At 46.0% G+C, this 22,252-nt stretch overlaps 1 protein-coding gene across 1 annotated transcript in view; it reads right to left on the bottom strand.

Annotated features, from left to right (window-relative positions):
* The window catches only part of ADAMTS18 (ADAM metallopeptidase with thrombospondin type 1 motif 18), a 168,920-nt gene that overhangs the window by 45,133 nt on the left and 101,535 nt on the right, over positions 1 to 22,252 (bottom strand). Inside the window, exons 10-15 of the mRNA XM_063945394.1 lie at positions 17,194 to 17,347; positions 13,578 to 13,673; positions 13,104 to 13,252; positions 12,826 to 12,998; positions 8,103 to 8,233; positions 3,706 to 3,829 (exon numbers count right to left, since the gene is read on the bottom strand). Coding sequence (XP_063801464.1) covers positions 3,706 to 3,829; positions 8,103 to 8,233; positions 12,826 to 12,998; positions 13,104 to 13,252; positions 13,578 to 13,673; positions 17,194 to 17,347 — 827 coding nt within the window. The remainder of the gene's footprint in view (positions 1 to 3,705; positions 3,830 to 8,102; positions 8,234 to 12,825; positions 12,999 to 13,103; positions 13,253 to 13,577; positions 13,674 to 17,193; positions 17,348 to 22,252) is intronic.

Genomic DNA, 22,252 nt, shown 5'->3' with positions numbered 1-22,252 from the left:
CCTAATAGTGCAGATCGTTCAGTGTCTGTGAATAATAGCGTTCACGATGCGCAGTCCCACTGGTCGTTGGTCGGAGCTTCTGATCTTCCCTGCTGCAGGGCAGATCTGAGGCTATATTCAACCACAGCATGCTCCTGGATGTGGCTACTCCCAGATCTTAAGATATATTATGTGTATTGTACTTTATCATTTGCCCAGGACTGCCGGGGAGCTGCCGGGGGAGTTCAAGGGAAATCGTTAACGAGAATGCAAAGTTTACAGGTCGTCTAGTGTATGGGCACCTTTAGTTTGGGATTATGTGAAGTTGTTCAATGCCAAAGCATTACTATTTCTTGATGTTACTTCATGTGACCAGTTGGCCGCCCCTCGAGGACTCTCATCATAGTGTTGCAGTGTTATGGGCTGGGACATGCCTTTACAGAGGACCAGCGCGTTTTACATGGACCTTACACAGGAAAGTATGGTAAGAGGTACAGTTCATTCTTTGGGTGGGATGCATCAAAGGGCATTTTGCGGTCAAATCTCTAAAAAAAATGCAGTTTCGGAGGTTTGCCCGCTTTTCACATATGCACCAAGCTCTGAAATGGGATACATTTTGACCTATTGGGTAACGCAGTCATTAGATAGCTTTGACCCATTGGGTAACGCAGTCATTCGATGGTGTTACCCAGTAGAAGCATGTGGGCTACTTTTTACGTTTTGCACTGAGGGATGCAATCAGATCCCTCCCAGTGTCTCCTGCGATGTGTGCATCATACGTCGCATGCGCAGAAGTACTCCCGGGTCACAAACCCAGATGTCTTCACACCGCAAAGGACAGCACTTATCGGGAAAGATGTTTTCTGCTAAAATCTACATGCATGTGGTGTTACTAAAGGCAGCTATGCATGCGATCATTGGAGGGAAGCATCGCTCTTGGAGTTGATGCTGCCTTTTTTACAAGCGAATATATTGTAGATAAGTTGTGTTACTGTATAAGCCCCTCTGTACAAACCCACTTTTGTTGTTTTTAGTAGATACACATCAGTGGTGTCACAAGCCTGGTGCGGGTGGTGCGGCCCGCACCCAGGCGTGACGTCTAGAAGGGGTACACCACACCGTGGGCTCCTCCGCAGTGACAGGAGCCGAGCGATGCAGTGCGAAATTCTGCTACAGCACCCGGCTTCTGTCATAGCAGAGTCTCCAGGGGCAGCCCGGTACAGCCCAGCATCTCCGGAGATGCTGGGCACGCCCCCGGAGTGATGACCTTGCGAGACCACGCCCCCTTTGTTAGCGGTCACGCCCCCTTTTTGCCGCGAACGCACCCCCCGGCGTGCTGGGATATGAAGGGTGTGCACCGGGTGTCACCACACCCGGTGACGCCACTGATACACATAGCTACAGTAGTTGCACAAAATGCACAAAAGAAAAAAAAGAGTAAAATGTACCGTATATACTCGAGTATAAGTCGACCCGAATATAAGCCGAGGCACCTAATTTTACCACAAATACCTGGGAAAACTTATTGACTCGAGTATAAGCCTAGGGTGGGAAATGCAGCTCTAGCCGTACACAGCCCTCAGTGCCAGATATGCCCCCACAGTGCCAGATATGCCCTCATACTGCCAGATATAACCCCACAGTGCCAGATATGCCCTCATACTGCCAGATATGCCCCCACAGTGCCAGATATGGCCCACAGTGCTAGATGTGCCCTCATACTGCCAAATATGCCCCACAGTGCCTGATGTGCCAGATATGCCCTCATGCTGCCAAATATGCCCCACAGTGCCAGATGTGCAAGATATGCCCTCATGCTGCCAGATATGCCCTTCATGCTGCTGCCAGATATGCCCCTCATGCTGCTGCCAGATATGCCCCTCATGCTGCTGCCAGATATGCCCTTCATGCTGCTGCCAGATATGCCCCTCATAGTGCCAGATATGCCCTCATGCTGCTGCCAGATATGCCCTCATACTGCCAGATATGCCCTTCATGCTGCTGCCAGATATGCCCCTCATGCTGCTGCTAGATATGCCCTCATGCTGCCAGATATGCCCCTCATGCTGCTGCCAGATATGCCCTTCATGCTGCTGCCAGATATGCCCCTCATAGTGCCAGATATGCCACTCATGCTGCTGCCAGATATGCCCTCATGCTGCCAGATATGCCCTTCATGCTGCTGCCAGATATGCCCCTCATGCTGCTGCCAGATATGCCCCTCATGCTGCTGCCAGATATGCCCTTCATGCTGCTGCCAGATATGCCCTCATGCTGCTGCCAGATATGCCCCTCATGCTGCTGCCAGATATGCCCCTCATAGTGCCAGATATGCCCCTCATGCTGCTGCCAGATATGCCCCTCATGCTGCTGCCAGATATGCCCTCATGCTGCTGCCAGATATGCCCTCATGCTGCTGCCAGATATGCCCTCATGCTGCTGCCAGATATGCCCTCATGCTGCTGCCAGATATGCCCCTCATGCTGCTGCCAGATATGCCCTCATGCTGCTGCCAGATATGCCCCTCATGCTGCTGCCAGATATGCCCCTCATGCTGCTGCCAGATATGCCCCCTCCCCAAGTGCCAAATATGCTCCCCCAGTGCTGTTACTTACCCCTCCGTCGATCCCGCGGCGGGTCTATTAAAGGAAGTGCCGGTTCGTGATCAGAGGTCACGAACGGGTACTTCCTTTAATAGACCCGCCGCTGCCGCCGAAGATGCAGGAGGGACACAGGAGAGCCGCGCGCTGTGCCCTCCGTGTCCCTCCTTCACACTGCACTCCCTGTCACTGCACTGACTCGAGTATAAGCCGAGGTGGCTTTTTCAGCACAAAAAAAAGTGCTGAAAAAGTCGGCTTATACTCGAGTATATACGGTAATAAAGAAATCAGAATGGACAGTACATTTCTGCCCCAAAAATGCCCCTAGGTTTGTGCCTAGAGTAATCAGTTCTAAATTTCTATTACAAAGTTACAAACATCTGTATTTACTTTTATACACCGATAATATAAAGATTTCAGCAAATAAATGGTTTTAGAGAAATTTAGGCCCTCATTCCGAGTTGATCGGTCGCAAGGCGAATTTAGCAGAGTTACACACGCTAAGCCGCCGCCTACTGGGAGTGAATCTTAGCTTCTTAAAATTGCGACCGATGTATTCGCAATATTGCGATTACTAACTACTTAGCAGTTTCAGAGTAGCTCCAGACTTACTCTGCCTGTGCGATCATTTCAGTGCTTGTCGTTCCTGGTTGACGTCACAAACACACCCAGCGTTCGCCCAGGCACTCCCACCGTTTCCCCGGCCACTCCTGCGTTTTTTCCGGAAACGGTAGCGTTTTCAGCCACACGCCGCTGAAACGCCGTGTTTCCGCCCAGTAACACCCATTTCCTGTCAATCACATTACGATCGCCGGAGCGAAGAAAAAGCCGTGAGTAAAAATACTTTCTTCATAGTAAAGTTACTTGGCGCAGTCGCAGTGCGAACTTTGCGCATGCGTATAAGCGGATTTTCACTGCGATGCGATGAAAAATACCGAGCGAACAACTCGGAATGAGGGCCTTAATGCACAGAAGGATTACTTGGCAAATAGACCGCGATAGAATATTGTGCCATATGGTATATTTGATATCCTATCCCCCACTGAAAACAATAGAAATCTGCTGTGAGCTTGAGGAAGTATTGAGGAAAAAATATCCCTATTCCAGAGCATTACAAAATGCTTACCGTTAGTTTTGTGATGGTTCATATACTGTCCTCTGTAAAACTTGCATGTTGAATTATCACCTTTACAAACCCCACAGGCATCCAAAGTTGCTTTTGATCCAAGAACATGATCGCACCCTACAAGCTGGCACCGGAATTACAGAAATGAAACCTGTGTTAGGAAATTGTGAATGTTGGAACGTATCGTATCACAGGATGCAGAGAGATAATTTCATACTGCGGCTGAGACAGACTGAAATTAAAATCCACTCTCTCGCTTGTACGGTACATTCCGTAAGATGATATTTTACACCATTACAGAAAATAGAAAACTAAATGCAAGCAATTAATTAAATACTTAGTTAAAAGCTGTTCTGTGGTTAATGTGAAATAGACATCTTTTTTTTTTTTTTTTGACGGCTAACAGTAGTTTTGTGTTTCAGTATTGGATAAACTTGGTGTTTCTCTGCAATGATGTTATTACAAGGCTGAGGAATGTTCAGATCAGCGGACCCAGAAGCAGTCAGGGGAAAATGAAAGTTCATTTCAGCACATTAGGAAATAGAAACAAATATACTGAATTCTGGGGATGAGCTTTTTATGTGTAAATAAAGGAAAAATAAGGTTCCGCAGTAGCAATCTGCTAAGGTATCGTAAATCTCACAATCATACTTTTAATGTGGAGGTGATAGTTTTCACCAAAATTCACTAAGTGAAAATAAATATTTTCACATGAATTTATTAATGTTCTTTTACCAGGAGACTCCGATAATAGCCTGTCCTGGCTTCCCAGTTTGGGTCCCTGGCACATACTGTACATGCGCAACCGTTATCTGGCGCATGCGTGACCAGGGGTGGCCGGAGAAGCAGATCTTTTTTTGAGATTGTAGCCCATACAGTAGGCTACTATAGAATAATGCCATCTGGAGAGGAATGCGGTCAGCATCACGGAGGTCTGGATACCGGTGGTCATGTGACCGACAACGGAATCCCGATACCAAATGGAATCCCGGTGCTGAAACACCAACTACCAACGCCCCGAAGGTAAGTATTGGGGTGAGGGTTAGTGTCCGGGGGGGTTAGGGTTAGGCACTAGAGGGGGAGTTAGCCATAGCCGCCACCTCCCCTAGCCCCCGAGTCTTAGCCCTAACCGCCACTCCCTGTGACTTAGCCGTAGCCACCACCCCCATTATCTAAGCCCTAGCCCCCACCCCAGGTGAGTCAGGGTAGGGAGCAGGAGAGGGTTAAATTAATTACCCTGTTCCCTGTCGGCATTCGAAAAGTCGGGATGCCGCAGTCGGTCATGTGACAGCCGGCATTCCATTGCCGGCATTAGGTATCACACCCTCTGGACCCCAGAGAAAGCTAGGGGGGGGGCTGATATCTGCTGCAGTCCCTCCCTAGTACATTCTGTGGATACCTAATATTAGCGGGTAACGTTTTTGTGGAACATCCCACAAATAATATTTGATAAATATGCCCCTAAATGTGAGCATTTTGCAAATAACATGCGTAAAGTCACTCAAAGGTATGTGTTAGTAGCCTTTTGGCTGTATTTTTTAATGCAGGCCATTAATACTATTGCACCTACAAAGTATAGAGAGCGGCATCTATATATTATTAAAAAAATTTGCCAAAGAAAGAATAAAAATATAAACACTGACTACAGCATAACTATAATCTTAAATTTACGTTAAATTTGCAAGCCTATAAATCCTTCAAGATAAAGCCCTTAAATAAGTACCAGTAGTTACACACTAATACCCCATGATCTGCCTAATTAAGCCCCTATGGATCTCGGCTACACATCATGAACGTGGATATAGTGGATATTAGTGATTACTGGTCCTGGTTGAAATTTTAGGTAAGCTGTTCATTTTTTCCACATTTTTATATTTAAAATATCTGAATTTTTTACTCGTGTGGCTCAAATTGTTCATTATAGATATACACCACAATTGGATGAGAAAGTTTACTATCCACTATGGGCCTAATTCAGATATGATCACAGCAGCAAATTTGTTAGCTAATGGGCAAAACCATGTGCACTGCAGGGGGGGCAGATAAAACGGGTGTAGTATGAGTTGCCGGCAGCCGTGTCCCCGGCGGCCAGCATACCGGCGTCGGTATGCCGACAGCGGGGTGAGCGCAAATGAGCCCCTTGCGGGCTTGCTGCACTCGCCACACTGCATGCACAGTGGCGCGCTACGCGCGCCAAGCTATCTATTCTCCCTCCAGGGGGGTCGTGGACCCCCAAGAGGGAAAAAAGGTGTCGGTATGCCGGTTGTCGGGATTTCTGCGCCAGTATACTGTGCGCCAGGCTCCCAACAACCGGTATACTGAATACCACCCGATATAACATGTGCATAGAGAGTTAGATTTGGGTGTGGTGTGTTCAAACTGGTATCTAAATTGCAGTGTAAAAAGAAAACAGTCAGTATTTACCCTGCACAGAAACAATATAAATCTCTCTGCAAATGTTATATCTTCCCCACCTGCACATGATTTTGCCTATTAGCTAACAAATTTGCTGCTGCTATCAGATCTGAATTACCCCCTATGTTAGGAATCTTCCTGGACCCTGGGGTCTGGGAGATAATATAAGCATTACTATTATTTACTCTAGTACACAGAAATAATCTGCTTTATATTGCAAGTGTAGAAATATGGTTTCACACCATGGGGGCATATGTTATAGGGTCCAAGTTTGCTGGAGAAGCGGAATGCTGGCCAGTCTCCAACATTTTTTTAAAGGGGCAATCATTAACAAGGCATAAGCAGGTCCCACGATCATGTGACCGGGAACCGGCTTCTCAGATTTCTAATTTATTTTAAACATTTGGGAGCCACAAATTAGATTTATATTGAAAATTCATACTAAAGAGGTCTATCACTATTACTGTAGAGCTTAATATATTTTAATTTTAATATTGTATGAATTAATTGAATTTACATCGCCTGTAAAGCATGGGGCATCAGCACTGCTATATAAAGGGCATCACTGGTCTATATCACCTTGAAAAAGCTGTGGCAAGCAGTGAAACGCGTTGGTGGAGGAACTGGGCATTGTATCTATACAATCATTCATCTTATTCATCATAAAGAAAGCCTAGAAGTCAGATAAAGGAACTACTTTGCGATTGGACATCTGCAAACAGTCCTGTGCTTTGAATTGGACCAGTTGGATTCCATAAACAAGCAGTGAAAAGGTCTTCAGTTCCAACAAGTTGGTAATTATTTCCATCTTGCACAATCATTGATCTTGGATTGTGGCATACCAAATAGATGAACTTGATGCACTAATCCCAGCCTATGTGCAATCAATTTCAGCTGCATCTTATGCAAACAACATTCTATTTTTTTAAATAGAGCGTTTTTATTCGAAAAAGGATCAACAATACAGACATAGCATTGTACATGAGGAATCCGGTAGTACAGGATAAGCAATACAACAGTTTAGAGCATGCATGGGCTCCGTACACAGGATACAGTACAGCACATGTATAATTGCTCCCATTTTGTTACCAAGCTCACAGTATAAGAAAGAACTAATGTCTGTAACAGGGTATAATTCACACATTAAACATTTTTTGTTTTTTCTCCCCAGCTATTTAGCAATTACAACTCCAACTAGTAGACCTCAACGTAGCCTACATAAACTCCTAGAACCCTAAGAAAAAGAAAAAGAAAAACCAACAACAGGAGGCAGTGATACAATAAGATATGTGAGGTGTATAGAGTAGTGAGTAATATCACGACCTGGTTCTACATAAGCCCAGGACGCAGACCGCTAAAACAACATTCTATTTAAACGCAGTGCTGTTCTTATAATGTTACAACATTTTGAGTTATGTTTTATGTATCAATAAATTTGTATAAAAATCTTTTAAACATATATATTCAGCTCTCTAGCGCTATTGTTATTATATTGTACAAGGCATAACCATGCCTTTTAAATGATTTCCCGTTTAAAAAAACGTCTGAGATCATCCAGTATCCCGCACCTCCGGCAAACTCGGACCCTATTACATATGCCCCCATGAGCACTTCTTGTTGTGTCCGCAAGTCAAGGTGTTGTCCTTTGGCAACTTTTACTGAAATCTTTTGCTTCCCTTTTTTGTAGTGCTTTCAGCCATGTCTTTATAGCATAGTCAAATTAGTTGTTTGTTTTCCCCCCCTGAAATAAGACACAAAGCAGGGGTGCAATTGTTACCAATGCAGAGCATAGCAGAGCTGTTGGATCACAGGACAATGGAAACTAACAGATCTGCTTGATGATATAAAGACAGAAACTGAAAAGCACAGACCTAAGCTACAACGAATAAAGCAAGGCTACTTAGTTAAAGCTGTGCATAGGCACACCAAATTATTAAAATTATCTGAGCGCATACAACTTATTTAATCCTGTAGGTTGTTACCTCACAGTTTCCATCGATACAAATGTCGAATCCATTCGCAGAGCATGGCGTTCCGTCTTTTACTTTATTTGATAAGGCAAAGAAAAAGTCAAAATCTTCAGCTGTACAGTATAGTTTGCAGATATTCTCCTCTGGAAAACATAAAATAACTATTGATGTCTAGTCTATCTAAATAAGTATTAATGCATAATACCAATGATTTTAACAGTGGAAAACACTGAGGGCTAGAATTAATTACTGTAGGTGGGAGCTGCCCACTTCATTTTTTGGCAAGTTATAGTAGGCTGATTCTGCTTGCACCGCCATCAGTCTTCCCTGACGCAATGGTATCCGGATGATAGCTAGACAGGGGTAAATTCACTAAACCTTCTAAAATAGAGAATTGGTGATGTTGCCCATAGCAACCAATCAGATGCTGTATATAATTTTTTAAAAGGCAATAGAGAAATGATAGACAGAGTCGTATCGGTTGCTACGGCCGACATCACAAATTCTTTGTTTTAGAAGCTTTAGTAAATTTACCCCACAGTGTCTAGTTTGACAGTCAACACCATATGGTCGACCGGTACAAAAGGCCGACAGTGCTAAGGTCAACAGGCTCAAAAGGTCAACATGACAACGGTCGACACACAAATGGTCAACACATGTTTATTTCTGGTTCTTACATGTCTTCCCAACATTTGTTGAATTACTATCCACGTTGGCTACGACTGGAAATAGTAACCTGCCAATGTTTCTATATCAGACCCAACATGGGGGGTCATTCCGAGTTGATCGCTAGCTGTTTTCGTTCGCTGTGCATCTATGATTAAAAAAACGGCACTTCTGCGCATGCGTATGCGGTGCAATGCGCACGCGCAAAGTAATTTTACAACAAACAATGTAGTTTCACACAAGGTCTAGCGAAGCTTTTCAGTCACACTGCTGGCCGCAGAGTGATTGACATGAAGTGGGTGTTTCTGGGTGTCAACTGACCGTTTTTAGGGAGTGTTCGAAAAAATGCAGGCATGCCAGGAAAAACGCAGGCATGGCTGGGCGAAAGCAGGGCGTGTTCATGACGTCAAAACAGGAACTGACCAGTCTGAAGACATCGCAAGCGCTGAGTAGGTATTGACCTATTCTAATACTGCACAAAAAAAATTATGCCGCCGCCCTGCGATCCTTTCGTTCACACTTTTGCTAAGCTAAAATACACTCCCAGTGGGAGGCGGCATAACTTTTGCATGGCTGCTAAAAACTGCTAGCGCGCTAACAACTCGGAATGACCACCATAATGCACTAAGCCACTATGGCTAAACAAATCTGTCCCAGAGGATGTCATTTACTAAATTGCAATTTGACAAAGAGATGGGTTTGTACAGTGGCGGATCCAGGGGGGGGGGGGGACCTCGGGCCCATGCCCCCCCTGTCATTTATGGCCTCCGTCCCCTGTTCTCCCCCTGCGCTCCCCCGTTCTCCCCCGGCGCCGCACAGGGAGATGACGGGCGCCCGCTGAGATTGTGTTACCAGCGGGCGCTTGTCTCCCTGCACAGCGATAGCCGGAGGCAGGAGCTCAGTACTGAGCTCCGGCTTCCGGCGCTGTCACTGTGCGCTATGGGAGAGACGTCAGTCATGACGTCTCTCTCATAGTGCTGAGGAGCGGACGCCCAGGGAGGAGGAGGACTGCAGCGGCGCGGGAACGGGGCTCGGTAAGTATGTTTTTTTCTTCCTTAATGCAGCGGGGGCTTCTCCTGGGGGCAAACTACGGGGGACATTACTACTGGGGGGCATCAACAAGGGGCATTACTACTGGGGGGGCAAACTACTGGGGGCATTATAACTGGGGGGCATCTACTGGGGGCATCACTACTGAGGGGTCATCTATAGGGGGCAGCTACTGGGGGACATTTTTACTGGGGGCCATCTACTGGGGGCATTACTACAGGGGGGTCATCTATTGGGGCAAACTCGTAGGGGGCATTATTACTGGGGGGTCATCTATTGGGGCAGCTACTGGGGCATTATTACTGGGGGGTATCTACTGGGGGCATTACTACTGGGGGGTCATCTATTGGGGGCAGCTACTGGGGGACATTTTTACTGGGGGGCATCTACTGGGGGCATTACTACTGGGAGGTCATCTATTGGTGGCAAACTTATAAGGGGCATTACTACTGGGGGCAAACTACTGGAGGACATTATTACTGGGGGGTATCTACTGGGGGCAAACTGCTGGGGGACATTATTACTGGGTGGCATCTACTGGGGGCAAACTACTGGGGGACTATTACTGGGGGCCAACTACAAAGGTGCCAACTACTGGCGGCGTAACTACAGGGGCATTACTACTGGCGGCTTAACTACAGGGGCATTACTACTTGGGGGCTAAACTACAGGGGAGCCAAACTACTGGGGGCTTAACTACAGGGGCCAAACTACTGGGGGATAACTACAGGGGCCAAACTACTGGGGGCATTACTACTGAAGGCTAAGCTACAAGGGGGCATAACTACAGGGACTAAACTACAATGGGGCAAACTACATGGGGGCATTACTACTGGTGGCTAAACTACTGGGGGCATTACCACTGGGAGGCTAAACTAAAGGGGGCAGGGGTAAACTACTGGGGTCATGACTGCAGGGGAATTACCACTGGGGGCATAATGACTGGGGGCATTACTACAGGCAACATTACTACTGGGGGCAATACGGGCATTGCATAAGGGGCACCACTACTATGGGGTCTATATAAGGGGCACTACCAGTACAGTGGACATTGCATAATGAGCGCTACAACTGTGGGCATTGTATAAGAAGCGCCACCTCACATGCACCGAAGCCGCACGCAAATGTACTTGCCCCTTCCATGGTGCCCCCCCTATCATTTTCTTCTGGATCCGCCCCTGGGTTTGTATGCTGTCAAATGTGCTGTTTGCAAACCATGACATTTACTAAAGAGAAAACATCAAATACATTTTCAAGGTCTCAAAATGTCGTCCCATTTATCAAGCAGTGGTTTGCTAAACCGCAAGGCATACCGCAGCTGCATGGTGCAACAATGAAATGTGGTCCTGCCGAGTGATATCAAATGGCAGGCTTTATCAGCGATCTTGTCTAGCAGAAAGGGTAACAGACACTTTGGCCCTCATTCCGAGTTGATCGCTAGCTGCTTTAGTTCGCTGCGCAGCGATCAGGTAAAAAAATGGCAATTCTGCGCATGCGTATGGTGTGCACTGCGCTCGCGTGTCGTACTTTCACAAAAGCCGATGCAGTTTCACACAAGGTCTAGCGACGCTTTTCAGTCGCACTGCTGGACGCAGAGTGATTGACAGGAAGTGGGTGTTTATGGGTGGTAACTGCCCATTTTCGGGGAGTGTGTGTAAAAACGCCGGCGTGCCAGATAAAAAAGCAGGAGGCTGGTCGAACGCAGGGTGTGTTTGTGACGTCAAAACAGGAACTAAACAGACTGAAGTGATCGCTAGCTAGGAGTAAGTCTCGAGCTACTCTGAAACTGCACAATTTTTTTTTGTAGCAGCGCTGCGATCCTTTCGTTCGCACTTCTGCTAAGCTAAGATACACTCCCAGAGGGCGGCAGCTTAGCGTTTGCACTGCTGCTAAAAGCAGCTAGCGAGCGATCAACTCGGAATGAGGGCCTTAATTCTTAAATCTTAGCTTAAAAGCCTGTATCCTTTTCCCCTAAACTGCCTCTGCTGTTTGCCAATAAACAGGGGGACAGTAACATGAGGGTCCCCTGCTAGTGGCACACAATAGCAAGCTAAGCATACTGGGCCATTTTAAATCTATAAACAGGGAGATAAAGCCAGTTGCTGTATCCCTATCTGAAGCAGGTATTTATATATAATGTGACTTGCTGGTGATTTCTGTTGATAAGGACCAGTGATCAGCATTTACTGATAGACATTGGGGCCCCTGATTATGAGCTGCATGCAATGCCCATAGTTGAGAGATTTTATGCAGCTGCGCATGGGCAAAAATTGCTGACATCCCCTACAGCACATGCGTTACACAGGGCTGTCGGCACAAACGGTATCAGAAATGTTGTGGAATAGTGATGAGTGTCCCTGGGAGGTGGATAATAGTGCATGCAAAAATGGTCTGTTCAGTGGGCATGTTCTGGGAGTGTCAGTGGGCGTGTTCTGGGAGTGTCAGTGAGCGTGTTTTGGGAGTGTCAGTGAGCTTGTTCTGGTAGTATCAGAGGGCGTGTTCTGGAAGTGGTGGGCGTGTTCTGAGAGTGTCAGTGGGCATGTTCTGGGAGTGTCAGTGGGCGTATTCTGGGAGTGTCAGTGGGCATGTTCTGGTAGTGACAGTGGGCATGCTCTGGGAGTGTCAGTGGGCGTGTTCTGGGAATGGTGTGGGCGTGTCAATACAGGAATCTGTGTTCATAGATGCACAGTGTAAGAATAGGAGGCCATGGTCAGATAAAGACACTGCACCTGTCACAGGGCTGGTGCAAGTTTTGATGGCACAACCAACTGTGTCGTATAAGGACACACCAAGCTGTTTTACATGCACGGGAGGTAAAAGTGGACGTCTCAGTCCCTGCATGTTTAGCCGCATGGATGTACACCAGAGAAGGAGGTTGTAGCATACATTAGCAGAAAGACAGCCAGGCACAGACGCTGCTGCGTTCGACTCAGACCAAGCCCTGTGTATTGTCTATAGAAAAAGAAACGGTTCCACCACAATTAAGCAGCAAGTCTTCTTTCCCCTTTGTGCGGCTCACCTTCCACTTTAGTGTATGGTTTCCATTTGTAGTACCACCCTCTGAATGGCTTGCTGTTGTATTCCGCACATTGCTGGCCCCGGAAGTCCACACTGCTAGGCGGACAAGCTTGGACATTACAGATCTGATAAATACGGCTTGAGCCCTGGCAGTATTTCCCTCCATACTGAGGTCTAGAACATAAGGAAAGTTTAATTAACGCTTAGAATTGATGAATTAGTGCTGTCATTAATCCTAAAATGAAGATTATGAATGAAGATAGTAAATTGGATCCTTACAGTGGGTTGTTGCAGAACCTCTCCTGAAACATCACCCCGGCACCGCAGTCTCTGGAACACTCTGACCAGTCCGACCAGTCCGACCACCCTCCATTAACAGGTCTTGGTCCATGGTCTCCAAATCTCACGCACTGGCCCCTTCGGCACCACTGTGTTCATTTAAGAGTAAGGAAATAGTTTAGAATATTATTGCTCATCAAAAATAAATGTAAAGATATATACATAGAAGACAAATCAGACATGCAAACTCAATGGCTGCAGCCAGCAATAGGACTCAGCATCAATAACCAGTTTATAATCTAGAACATATAATAGAGGGTTGTGTCCGGAATGTAATTGCCATGTAAATTGTTATTGTTCCATGTAATCTATTGATTGTAGAATATTATTTCTTTGAAGGTAGCAAATAGATTCTTTGCTATACAGTATATCTTGTAATAAAAAAATCAATCCTATAACAAATGATTATCTTACCATATTTAGGCCACAGACCGTGCCCTCTGCTGCAGGCATGAACTTTGTTTCACACCTATGGCTGGATTTGTGACACCAGAGAGACTTGCATATGTCCTATAAAGATTATACATTGAGGTGAGTACTGTAAAGTAGCTAAACAAATAACTGATACTTGTATCAATGACTACAAATATATAACCAGTGAATACGATTTTTTAAGCATTAAGTTATGTTCGACTGGGTTGGGGTTGCAGGGCCGGCGCACAGGATCCCGGCGGTCAGAATACCAATGCCAGGATCCCGGCCACCAGAATGCCGGCAGGGGGGGCGAGCTCAACGAAGCCCTTTGAGGGCTCGTGGTTTGCGGCGCTCGCCACAGGTTCTATTCCCACTCTATGGGTGTCATGGATACCCACAAGTGGGAAGAGCCCCTGTTAGCCAGTATTATGGCTGGCAGCTTTGCGAGTCCTTGGGATCCCGACGTCTGTTTGCTGATTACCGGGATCCCGTGCGCCGGCCACGTAACCGCTTCCCATTCCAGTAGGGTCTGAGCAGTTTGTTTTATTCTGTTCCTTGGACTGAGAGGCAGATATATTAAGCCTGGAGAAGGCATAAAGAAGTGATAAAACAGTGATAAGTGCAAGGTGATAATGCACCAGCCAATCAGATCCAATATGTAAATTGACAGTTAGGAGGTGATTGGCTGGTGTGTTATCACCTTGCATTTATCACCGCTTTATCACTTCTTTATCCCTTCTCCAGGCTTAATACATCTGCCCCTGATTTCTCTAAGGTTGTTTTATATAAGCAATAAAATATTCATAAACTGGTAAGCAAATTCAACACTGACCAATGCCATCTGACTACTCTGTGGTGTCAAACACATCTCTTTATGAAATAGATTTTATACACCCAGCGCACTCTATTTTGAACTTATTCTCTTTTAAAAAACATTTTCTATTCCTTCACTCTATACATATATATTGCTCTTTTTCGGGACAGAAAGTTCTTTAATTTGGTAGCATATTTTAATAAATCGATTTATATTATACTGAATATATGCATAAGAAATATCAGAATATGAAATGTATTTCTTCTTAAATGTTTTGTTCAAGAAATGAGTGCACACCAGCAATTTATCCGACTAGTTATTCTAGAATATGGATACCAAATATATGTATATTTTGCTGGTTCTGATATAAGTGTAAGCTCTAGAAACCTCAATTTTGGTTTTAGATGTTTCTTTCCTTCTTGAAGACATGAAAGTACATGAATGCAAACCACACGTGTACAAATCCTTAGTGAGAGGATATGTAGGTGTAGGGCCAGGAGCAGAGGCGGAACTACCGCCAGTGCAACCAGTGCGTTGCACTGGGGCCCGCCACTGTCCAGGGGCCCAAAGCATGTAATGAGTCAAACTGACTCATTACATGCCGCTGTGTGCTGCGGGCAACCGCTGCCCGCAGCACACAGCCGCCCGGACAGAGAGGAGAGGAGCGCAGCAGTACGGGGGAGAAGGAGGAGGAGGGAGGTGGAGGAGGGAGCCGCAGCAGCGCTTTACTACTGGTTGAGGCGCTGCTGCTGCTGCTGTCCCTCTGCTTCACTATAGGCTGTCTTCCGAGAACAGCCTATAGTGAAGCAGAGGGGCAGCAGCAGCAGCGCCTCCACCAATAACACAGCGCTGCTGCGGCTCCCTCCTCCACCTCCCTCCTCCACCTTCTCTCCTGCCCGGGAATCCTGACCAGAAGCTGCACCGAGGAGCCTGAGCCAGCGAAGTTGGTAAGTATAATTATTCTTTCTTTCTTTCTTTCTTTCTTTCTTTCTTTCTTTCTTTCTTTCTTTCTTTCTTTCTTTCTTTCTTTCTTTCCATGTACAAAAAGGGGGACTGCCTTCCGCAATGTGTAAAAAGGGGGAATCTGCTTGCCGCAATGTGTAAAAAGGGGCAATATGCCTGCCGCAATGTGTAAAAAGGGGGAATCTGCCTGCCGCAATGTGTAAAAAATGGGAATCTGCTTGCCGCAATGTGTAAAAAGGGGGAATCTGCCTGACGTAATGTGTAAAAATGGGGAATCTGCCTGCCGCAATGTGTAAAAAGTGGGAATCTGCTTGCCGCAATGTGTAAAAAGGGGGAATCTGCCTGCCGCAATGTGTAAAAAGGGGGAATCTGCCTGACGTAATGTGTAAAAAGGGGGAATCTGCCTGACGCAATGTGTAAAAAGGGTGAATTTGCCTGACGTGATGTGTAAAAAGGGGGAATCTGTCTGCCGTGATGTGTAACAAGGGCACACTGTCTGCCGTAATGTGTAAAAAGGGGACGCTGTCTGCCGTTATGTGTAAAAAGGGCACGCTGTCTGCCGTTATGTGTAAAAAGTGTATGCTGTCTGCCGCTATGTTTAACAAGGGCACGCTGTCTGCCGTTATGTGTAAAAAGTGTATGCTGTCTGCCGCTATGTGTAACAAGGGCACGCTGTCTGCCGTTATGTGTAAAAAGTGCATGCTGTCTGCCGCTATGTGTAAAAAGGGCACGCTGTCCGCCGTTATGTGTATAAAGGGGGACGCTGTCTGCCGTAATGTGTAAAAAGGGGACACTGTCTGTTGTAATGTGTAAAAAGAGGAATCTGTCCGCCGTAAGGTGTAAAAGGGTCTCTACCTGGTGTAGTGGTGCTACTGTGCGGCGTAATTTGAATAATGGAGACTACTGTGCACCATTTTATGAATTGGTATTGTTTTGTGGCCACACCCCTTCCCCACGAAGCCACGCCACTATGTATTTTTGCGCGCGCCTACGGCGCGCACTGCCCCTGTTTTGCATGCAGGGGTGGGGCTCCGATGCCGTTTCTTGCACACAGTGCTAAAATGTCTAGTTACGGCACTGTTGCTAGGTATCCATTTCTCTGGCCCTGAGCAGGTCCCCCTCACCAGATCCTCTCCAGGGGTGAGGGGGTGGACTTGGATGGGATGGGGGGCCCAAAGCATTTTGTCGCACCTGGGCCCACCGCTCGCTAGTTTCGCCACTGGCCAGGAGAGTAAAATACTGAGGTGATGGACAGATACATTTTTTTTACATATTTTTTTTAGCGTAAAGACTGCATACCGTCTGTGTAAAGGCCCCCATACATAAGCAATCAACTGGGTCAATTAGGCGTTTTGCAGATGACTGTGCAAATAAATTTGCAATGTATGGGGTTTCATGCATTCAGACCAAAAATCAATAGGGATTGTTAAATCAGGTTGTCCAACACGCTGGATTTCACAGATCAATTAGGGCTGTAGATTGCTAGTGTATGGTAGCAATCAGCAGATTTGCAGACTAAACTGATGAGCCTTTCAATATTATCAGATCTGTATTTGCTGAAAATGATCTGCCAGTCACTGAAAAATATGTCATGTATGGGGCTGGGCACAGATTGGTGGATTGGGGAATCTTTAAATCTGGGGAAAAAATCTCAGAATCTGCAAAAAATAAATACATTTGTGATTGCAGATGCATGCTTAATACTCACGCAAAATATGCAAAATGTGCTAACATAGAGGAGAATGGGTGATCCTTATAAATAGCATTACAAGGTTATGGTCCCTTATTTCTGTATCCTGCCGCTGGGAAACTGCAAAGACTGTCTATCAGTGCACGCACCTTAACAAAACTCAGGCCACACTGTTTTGCTTTTGGTCCAAACTGCCATTTACACTGAGTGTCTGCATCGTAGATCTGCCCGGGCAGCTTCTCAGGATACTGGAAATGTCCTAATTGTTTTGGCTCGTCAACAAGGCAGGAGGACTGAGCTGTGCTGTGAAGGAATTCAGAGTGAGTGATTTTCTTATAGACAAACGTTAACTGGGTTATCTCCAGTAGAGTCATGCTTTATTAAGTGACAATTCAGTCAAATTGATCCAGTTTTAATCCAAACTGCTGAATTTGTCTACAAGTGCTGTTTATCATTGAAACTTTGGTGTGGTTTAAACAACTTGTAAATATTAGAGATGAGCGGGTTCGGTTTCTCTGAATCCGAACCCGCACGAACTTCATGTTTTTTTCACGGGTCCGAGCAGACTCGGATCCTCCCGCCTTGCTCGGTTAACCCGAGCGCGCCCGAACGTCATCATGACGCTGTCGGATTCTCGCGAGACTCGGATTCTATATAAGGAGCCGCGCGTCGCCGCCATTTTCACACGTGCATTGAGATTGATAGGGAGAGGACGTGGCTGGCGTCCTCTCCATTTAGATTAGGGTTGAGAGAGAGAGAGAGAGATTGACCTGAGGCTGTGATACTGTAGAAGAGAGTGCAGAGTTTAGTGACTGACGACCACAGTGACCACCAGACAGTGCAGTTGTTTGTTTTATTTAATATATCCGTTCTCTGCCTGAAAAAAATGATACACACAGTGACTCAGTCACATACCATATCTGTGTGCACTGCTCAGCCCAGTGTGCTGCATCAATGTATATATATATCTGACTGTGCTCAGCTCACACAGCTTATAATTGTGGGGGAGACTGGGGAGCACTGCAGTGCCAGTTATAGGTTATAGCAGGAGCCAGGAGTACATAATATTATATTAAAATTAAACAGTGCACACTTTTGCTGCAGGAGTGCCACTGCCAGTGTGACTAGTGACCAGTGACCTGACCACCAGTATATATAATATTAGTAGTATACTATCTCTTTATCAACCAGTCTATATTAGCAGCAGACACAGTACAGTGCGGTAGTTCACGGCTGTGGCTACCTCTGTGTCGGCACTCGGCAGCCCGACCATAATTGTATATACCACCTAACCGTGGTTTTTTTTTCTTTCTTTATAGTCATACTAGTTACGAGTATACTATCTCTTTATCAACCAGTCTATATTAGCAGCAGACACAGTACAGTGCGGTAGTTCACGGCTGTGGCTACCTCTGTGTCGGCACTCGGCAGCCCGTCCATAATTGTATATACCACCTAACCGTGGTTTTTTTTTCTTTCTTTATACATACATACTAGTTACGAGTATACTATCTCTTTATCAACCAGACTATATATTAGCAGCAGACACAGTACAGTGCGGTAGTTCACGGCTGTGGCTACCTCTGTGTCGGCACTCGGCAGCCCGTCCATAATTGTATATACCACCTAACCGTGGTTTTTTTTTCTTTCTTTATACATACATACTAGTTACGAGTATACTATCTCTTTATCAACCAGTCTATATATTAGCAGCAGACACAGTACAGTGCGGTAGTTCACGGCTGTGGCTACCTCTGTGTCGGCACTCGGCAGCCCGTCCATAATTGTATATACCACCTAACCGTGGTTTTTTTTTCTTTCTTTATACATACATACTAGTTACGAGTATACTATCTCTTTATCAACCAGTCTATATTAGCAGCAGACACAGTACAGTGCGGTAGTTCACGGCTGTGGCTACCTCTGTGTCGGCACTCGGCAGCCCGTCCATAATTGTATATACCACCTAACCGTGGTTTTTTTTTCTTTCTTTATACATACATACTAGTTACGAGTATACTATCTCTTTATCAACCAGTCTATATTAGCAGCAGACACAGTACAGTGCGGTAGTTCACGGCTGTGGCTACCTCTGTGTCGGCACTCGGCAGCCCGTCCATAATTGTATATACCACCTAACCGTGTTTTTTTTTTCTTTCTTTATACATACATACTAGTTACGAGTATACTATCTCTTTATCAACCAGTCTATATATTAGCAGCAGACACAGTACAGTGCGGTAGTTCACGGCTGTGGCTACCTCTGTGTCGGCACTCGGCAGCCCGTCCATAATTGTATATACCACCTAACCATGGTTTTTTTTTCTTTCTTTATAGTCATACTAGTTACGAGTATACTATCTCTTTATCAACCAGTCTATATTAGCAGCAGACACAGTACAGTGCGGTAGTTCACGGCTGTGGCTACCTCTGTGTCGGCACTCGGCAGCCCGTCCATAATTGTATATACCACCTAACCGTGGTTTTTTTTTCTTTCTTTATACATACATACTAGTTACGAGTATACTATCTCTTTATCAACCAGTCTATATTAGCAGCAGACACAGTACAGTGCGGTAGTTCACGGCTGTGGCTACCTCTGTGTCGGCACTCGGCAGCCCGTCCATAATTGTATATACCACCTAACCGTGGTTTTTTTTTCTTTCTTTATACATACATACTAGTTACGAGTATACTATCTCTTTATCAACCGGTCTATAAATTAGCAGCAGACACAGTACAGTGCGGTAGTTCACGGCTGTGGCTACCTCTGTGTCGGCACTCGGCAGGCAGTCCGTCCATAATTGTATACCACCTAACCGTGGTTTTTTTTTCTTTCTTCTTTATACATACATAGTTACATAGACATCTCTTTATCAACCAGTCTATATTAGCACTCGGCACTCGGCAGCCCGTCCATAATTGTATATACCACCTAACCGTGGTTTTTTTTTCTTTCTTTATACATACATACTACTACGACATCTCTTTATCAACCAGTCTATATTAGCACTCGGCACTCGGCAGCCCGTCCATAATTGTATATACCACCTAACCGTGGTTTTTTTTTCTTTCTTTATACATACATACTACTACGACATCTCTTTATCAACCAGTCTATATTAGCAGCAGACACAGTAAAGTACGGTAGTTCACGGCTGTGGCTACCTCTGTGTCTGCACTCGGCAGGCAGTCCGTCCATAATTGTATACCACCTAACCGTGGTTTTTTTTTCTTTCTTCTTTATACATACATAGTTACATAGACATCTCTTTATCAACCAGTCTATATTAGCAGCAGACACAGTACAGTACGGTAGTTCACGGCTGTGGCTACCTCTGTGTCTGCACTCGGCAGGCAGTCCGTCCATAATTGTATACCACCTAACCGTGGTTTTTTTTTCTTTCTTCTTTATACATACATAGTTACATAGACAATAGAGGAATATGGCCGTTGACATGCCAGGTGAAAATACCAAAAAAATCAGCTCTTCGGTGTGGAGGTATTTCACCAGAAATGCGGACAACAGGTGTCAAGCCGTGTGTTCCCTTTGTCAAGCTGTAATAAGTAGGGGTAAGGACGTTAACCACCTCGGAACATCCTCCCTTATACGTCACCTGCAGCGCATTCATAATAAGTCAGTGACAAGTTCAAAAACTTTGGGTGACAGCGGAAGCAGTCCACTGACCAGTAAATCCCTTCCTCTTGTAACCAAGCTCACGCAAACCACCCCACCAACTCCCTCAGTGTCAATTTCCTCCTTCCCCAGGAATGCCAATAGTCCTGCAGGCCATGTCACTGGCAATTCTGACGATTCCTCTCCTGCCTGGGATTCCTCCGATGCATCCTTGCGTGTAACGCCTACTGCTGCTGGCGCTGCTGTTGTTGCTGCTGGGAGTCGATGGTCATCCCAGAGGGGAAGTCGTAAGCCCACTTGTACTACTTCCAGTAAGCAATTGACTGTTCAACAGTCCTTTGCGAGGAAGATGAAATATCACAGCAGTCATCCTGCTGCAAAGCGGATAACTGAGGCCTTGACAACTATGTTGGTGTTAGACGTGCGTCCGGTATCCGCCGTTAGTTCACAGGGAACTAGACAATTTATTGAGGCAGTGTGCCCCCGTTACCAAATACCATCTAGGTTCCACTTCTCTAGGCAGGCGATACCGAGAATGTACACGGACGTCAGAAAAAGACTCACCAGTGTCCTAAAAAATGCAGTTGTACCCAATGTCCACTTAACCACGGACATGTGGACAAGTGGAGCAGGGCAGGGTCAGGACTATATGACTGTGACAGCCCACTGGGTAGATGTATGGACTCCCGCCGCAAGAACAGCAGCGGCGGCACCAGTAGCAGCATCTCGCAAACGCCAACTCTTTCCTAGGCAGGCTACGCTTTGTATCACCGCTTTCCAGAATACGCACACAGCTGAAAACCTCTTACGGCAACTGAGGAAGATCATCGCGGAATGGCTTACCCCAATTGGACTCTCCTGTGGATTTGTGGCATCGGACAACGCCAGCAATATTGTGTGTGCATTAAATATGGGCAAATTCCAGCACGTCCCATGTTTTGCACATACCTTGAATTTGGTGGTGCAGAATTTTTTTAAAAACGACAGGGGCGTGCAAGAGATGCTGTCGGTGGCCAGAAGAATTGCGGGACACTTTCGGCGTACAGGCACCACGTACAGAAGACTGGAGCACCACCAAAAACTACTGAACCTGCCCTGCCATCATCTGAAGCAAGAAGTGGTAACGAGGTGGAATTCAACCCTCTATATGCTTCAGAGGTTGGAGGAGCAGCAAAAGGCCATTCAAGCCTATACAATTGAGCACGATATAGTAGGTGGAATGCACCTGTCTCAGGCGCAGTGGAGAATGATTTCAACGTTGTGCAAGGTTCTGATGCCCTTTGAACTTGCCACACGTGAAGTCAGTTCAGACACTGCCAGCCTGAGTCAGGTCATTCCCCTCATCAGGCTTTTGCAGAAGAAGCTGGAGACATTGAAGGAGGAGCTAACACGGAGCGATTCCGCTAGGCATGTGGGACTTGTGGATGGAGCCCTTAATTCGCTTAACAAGGATTCACGGGTGGTCAATCTGTTGAAATCAGAGCACTACATTTTGGCCACCGTGCTCGATCCTAGATTTAAAGCCTACCTTGGATCTCTCTTTCCGGCAGACACAAGTCTGCTGGGGTTGA

The sequence above is a fragment of the Pseudophryne corroboree genome, chromosome 11 (assembly GCF_028390025.1).
Source record: "Pseudophryne corroboree isolate aPseCor3 chromosome 11, aPseCor3.hap2, whole genome shotgun sequence".
In the NCBI taxonomy this organism is placed as follows: Eukaryota; Metazoa; Chordata; class Amphibia; order Anura; family Myobatrachidae; genus Pseudophryne; species Pseudophryne corroboree.
This window is presented reverse-complemented; position numbering and strand designations above follow the sequence as displayed.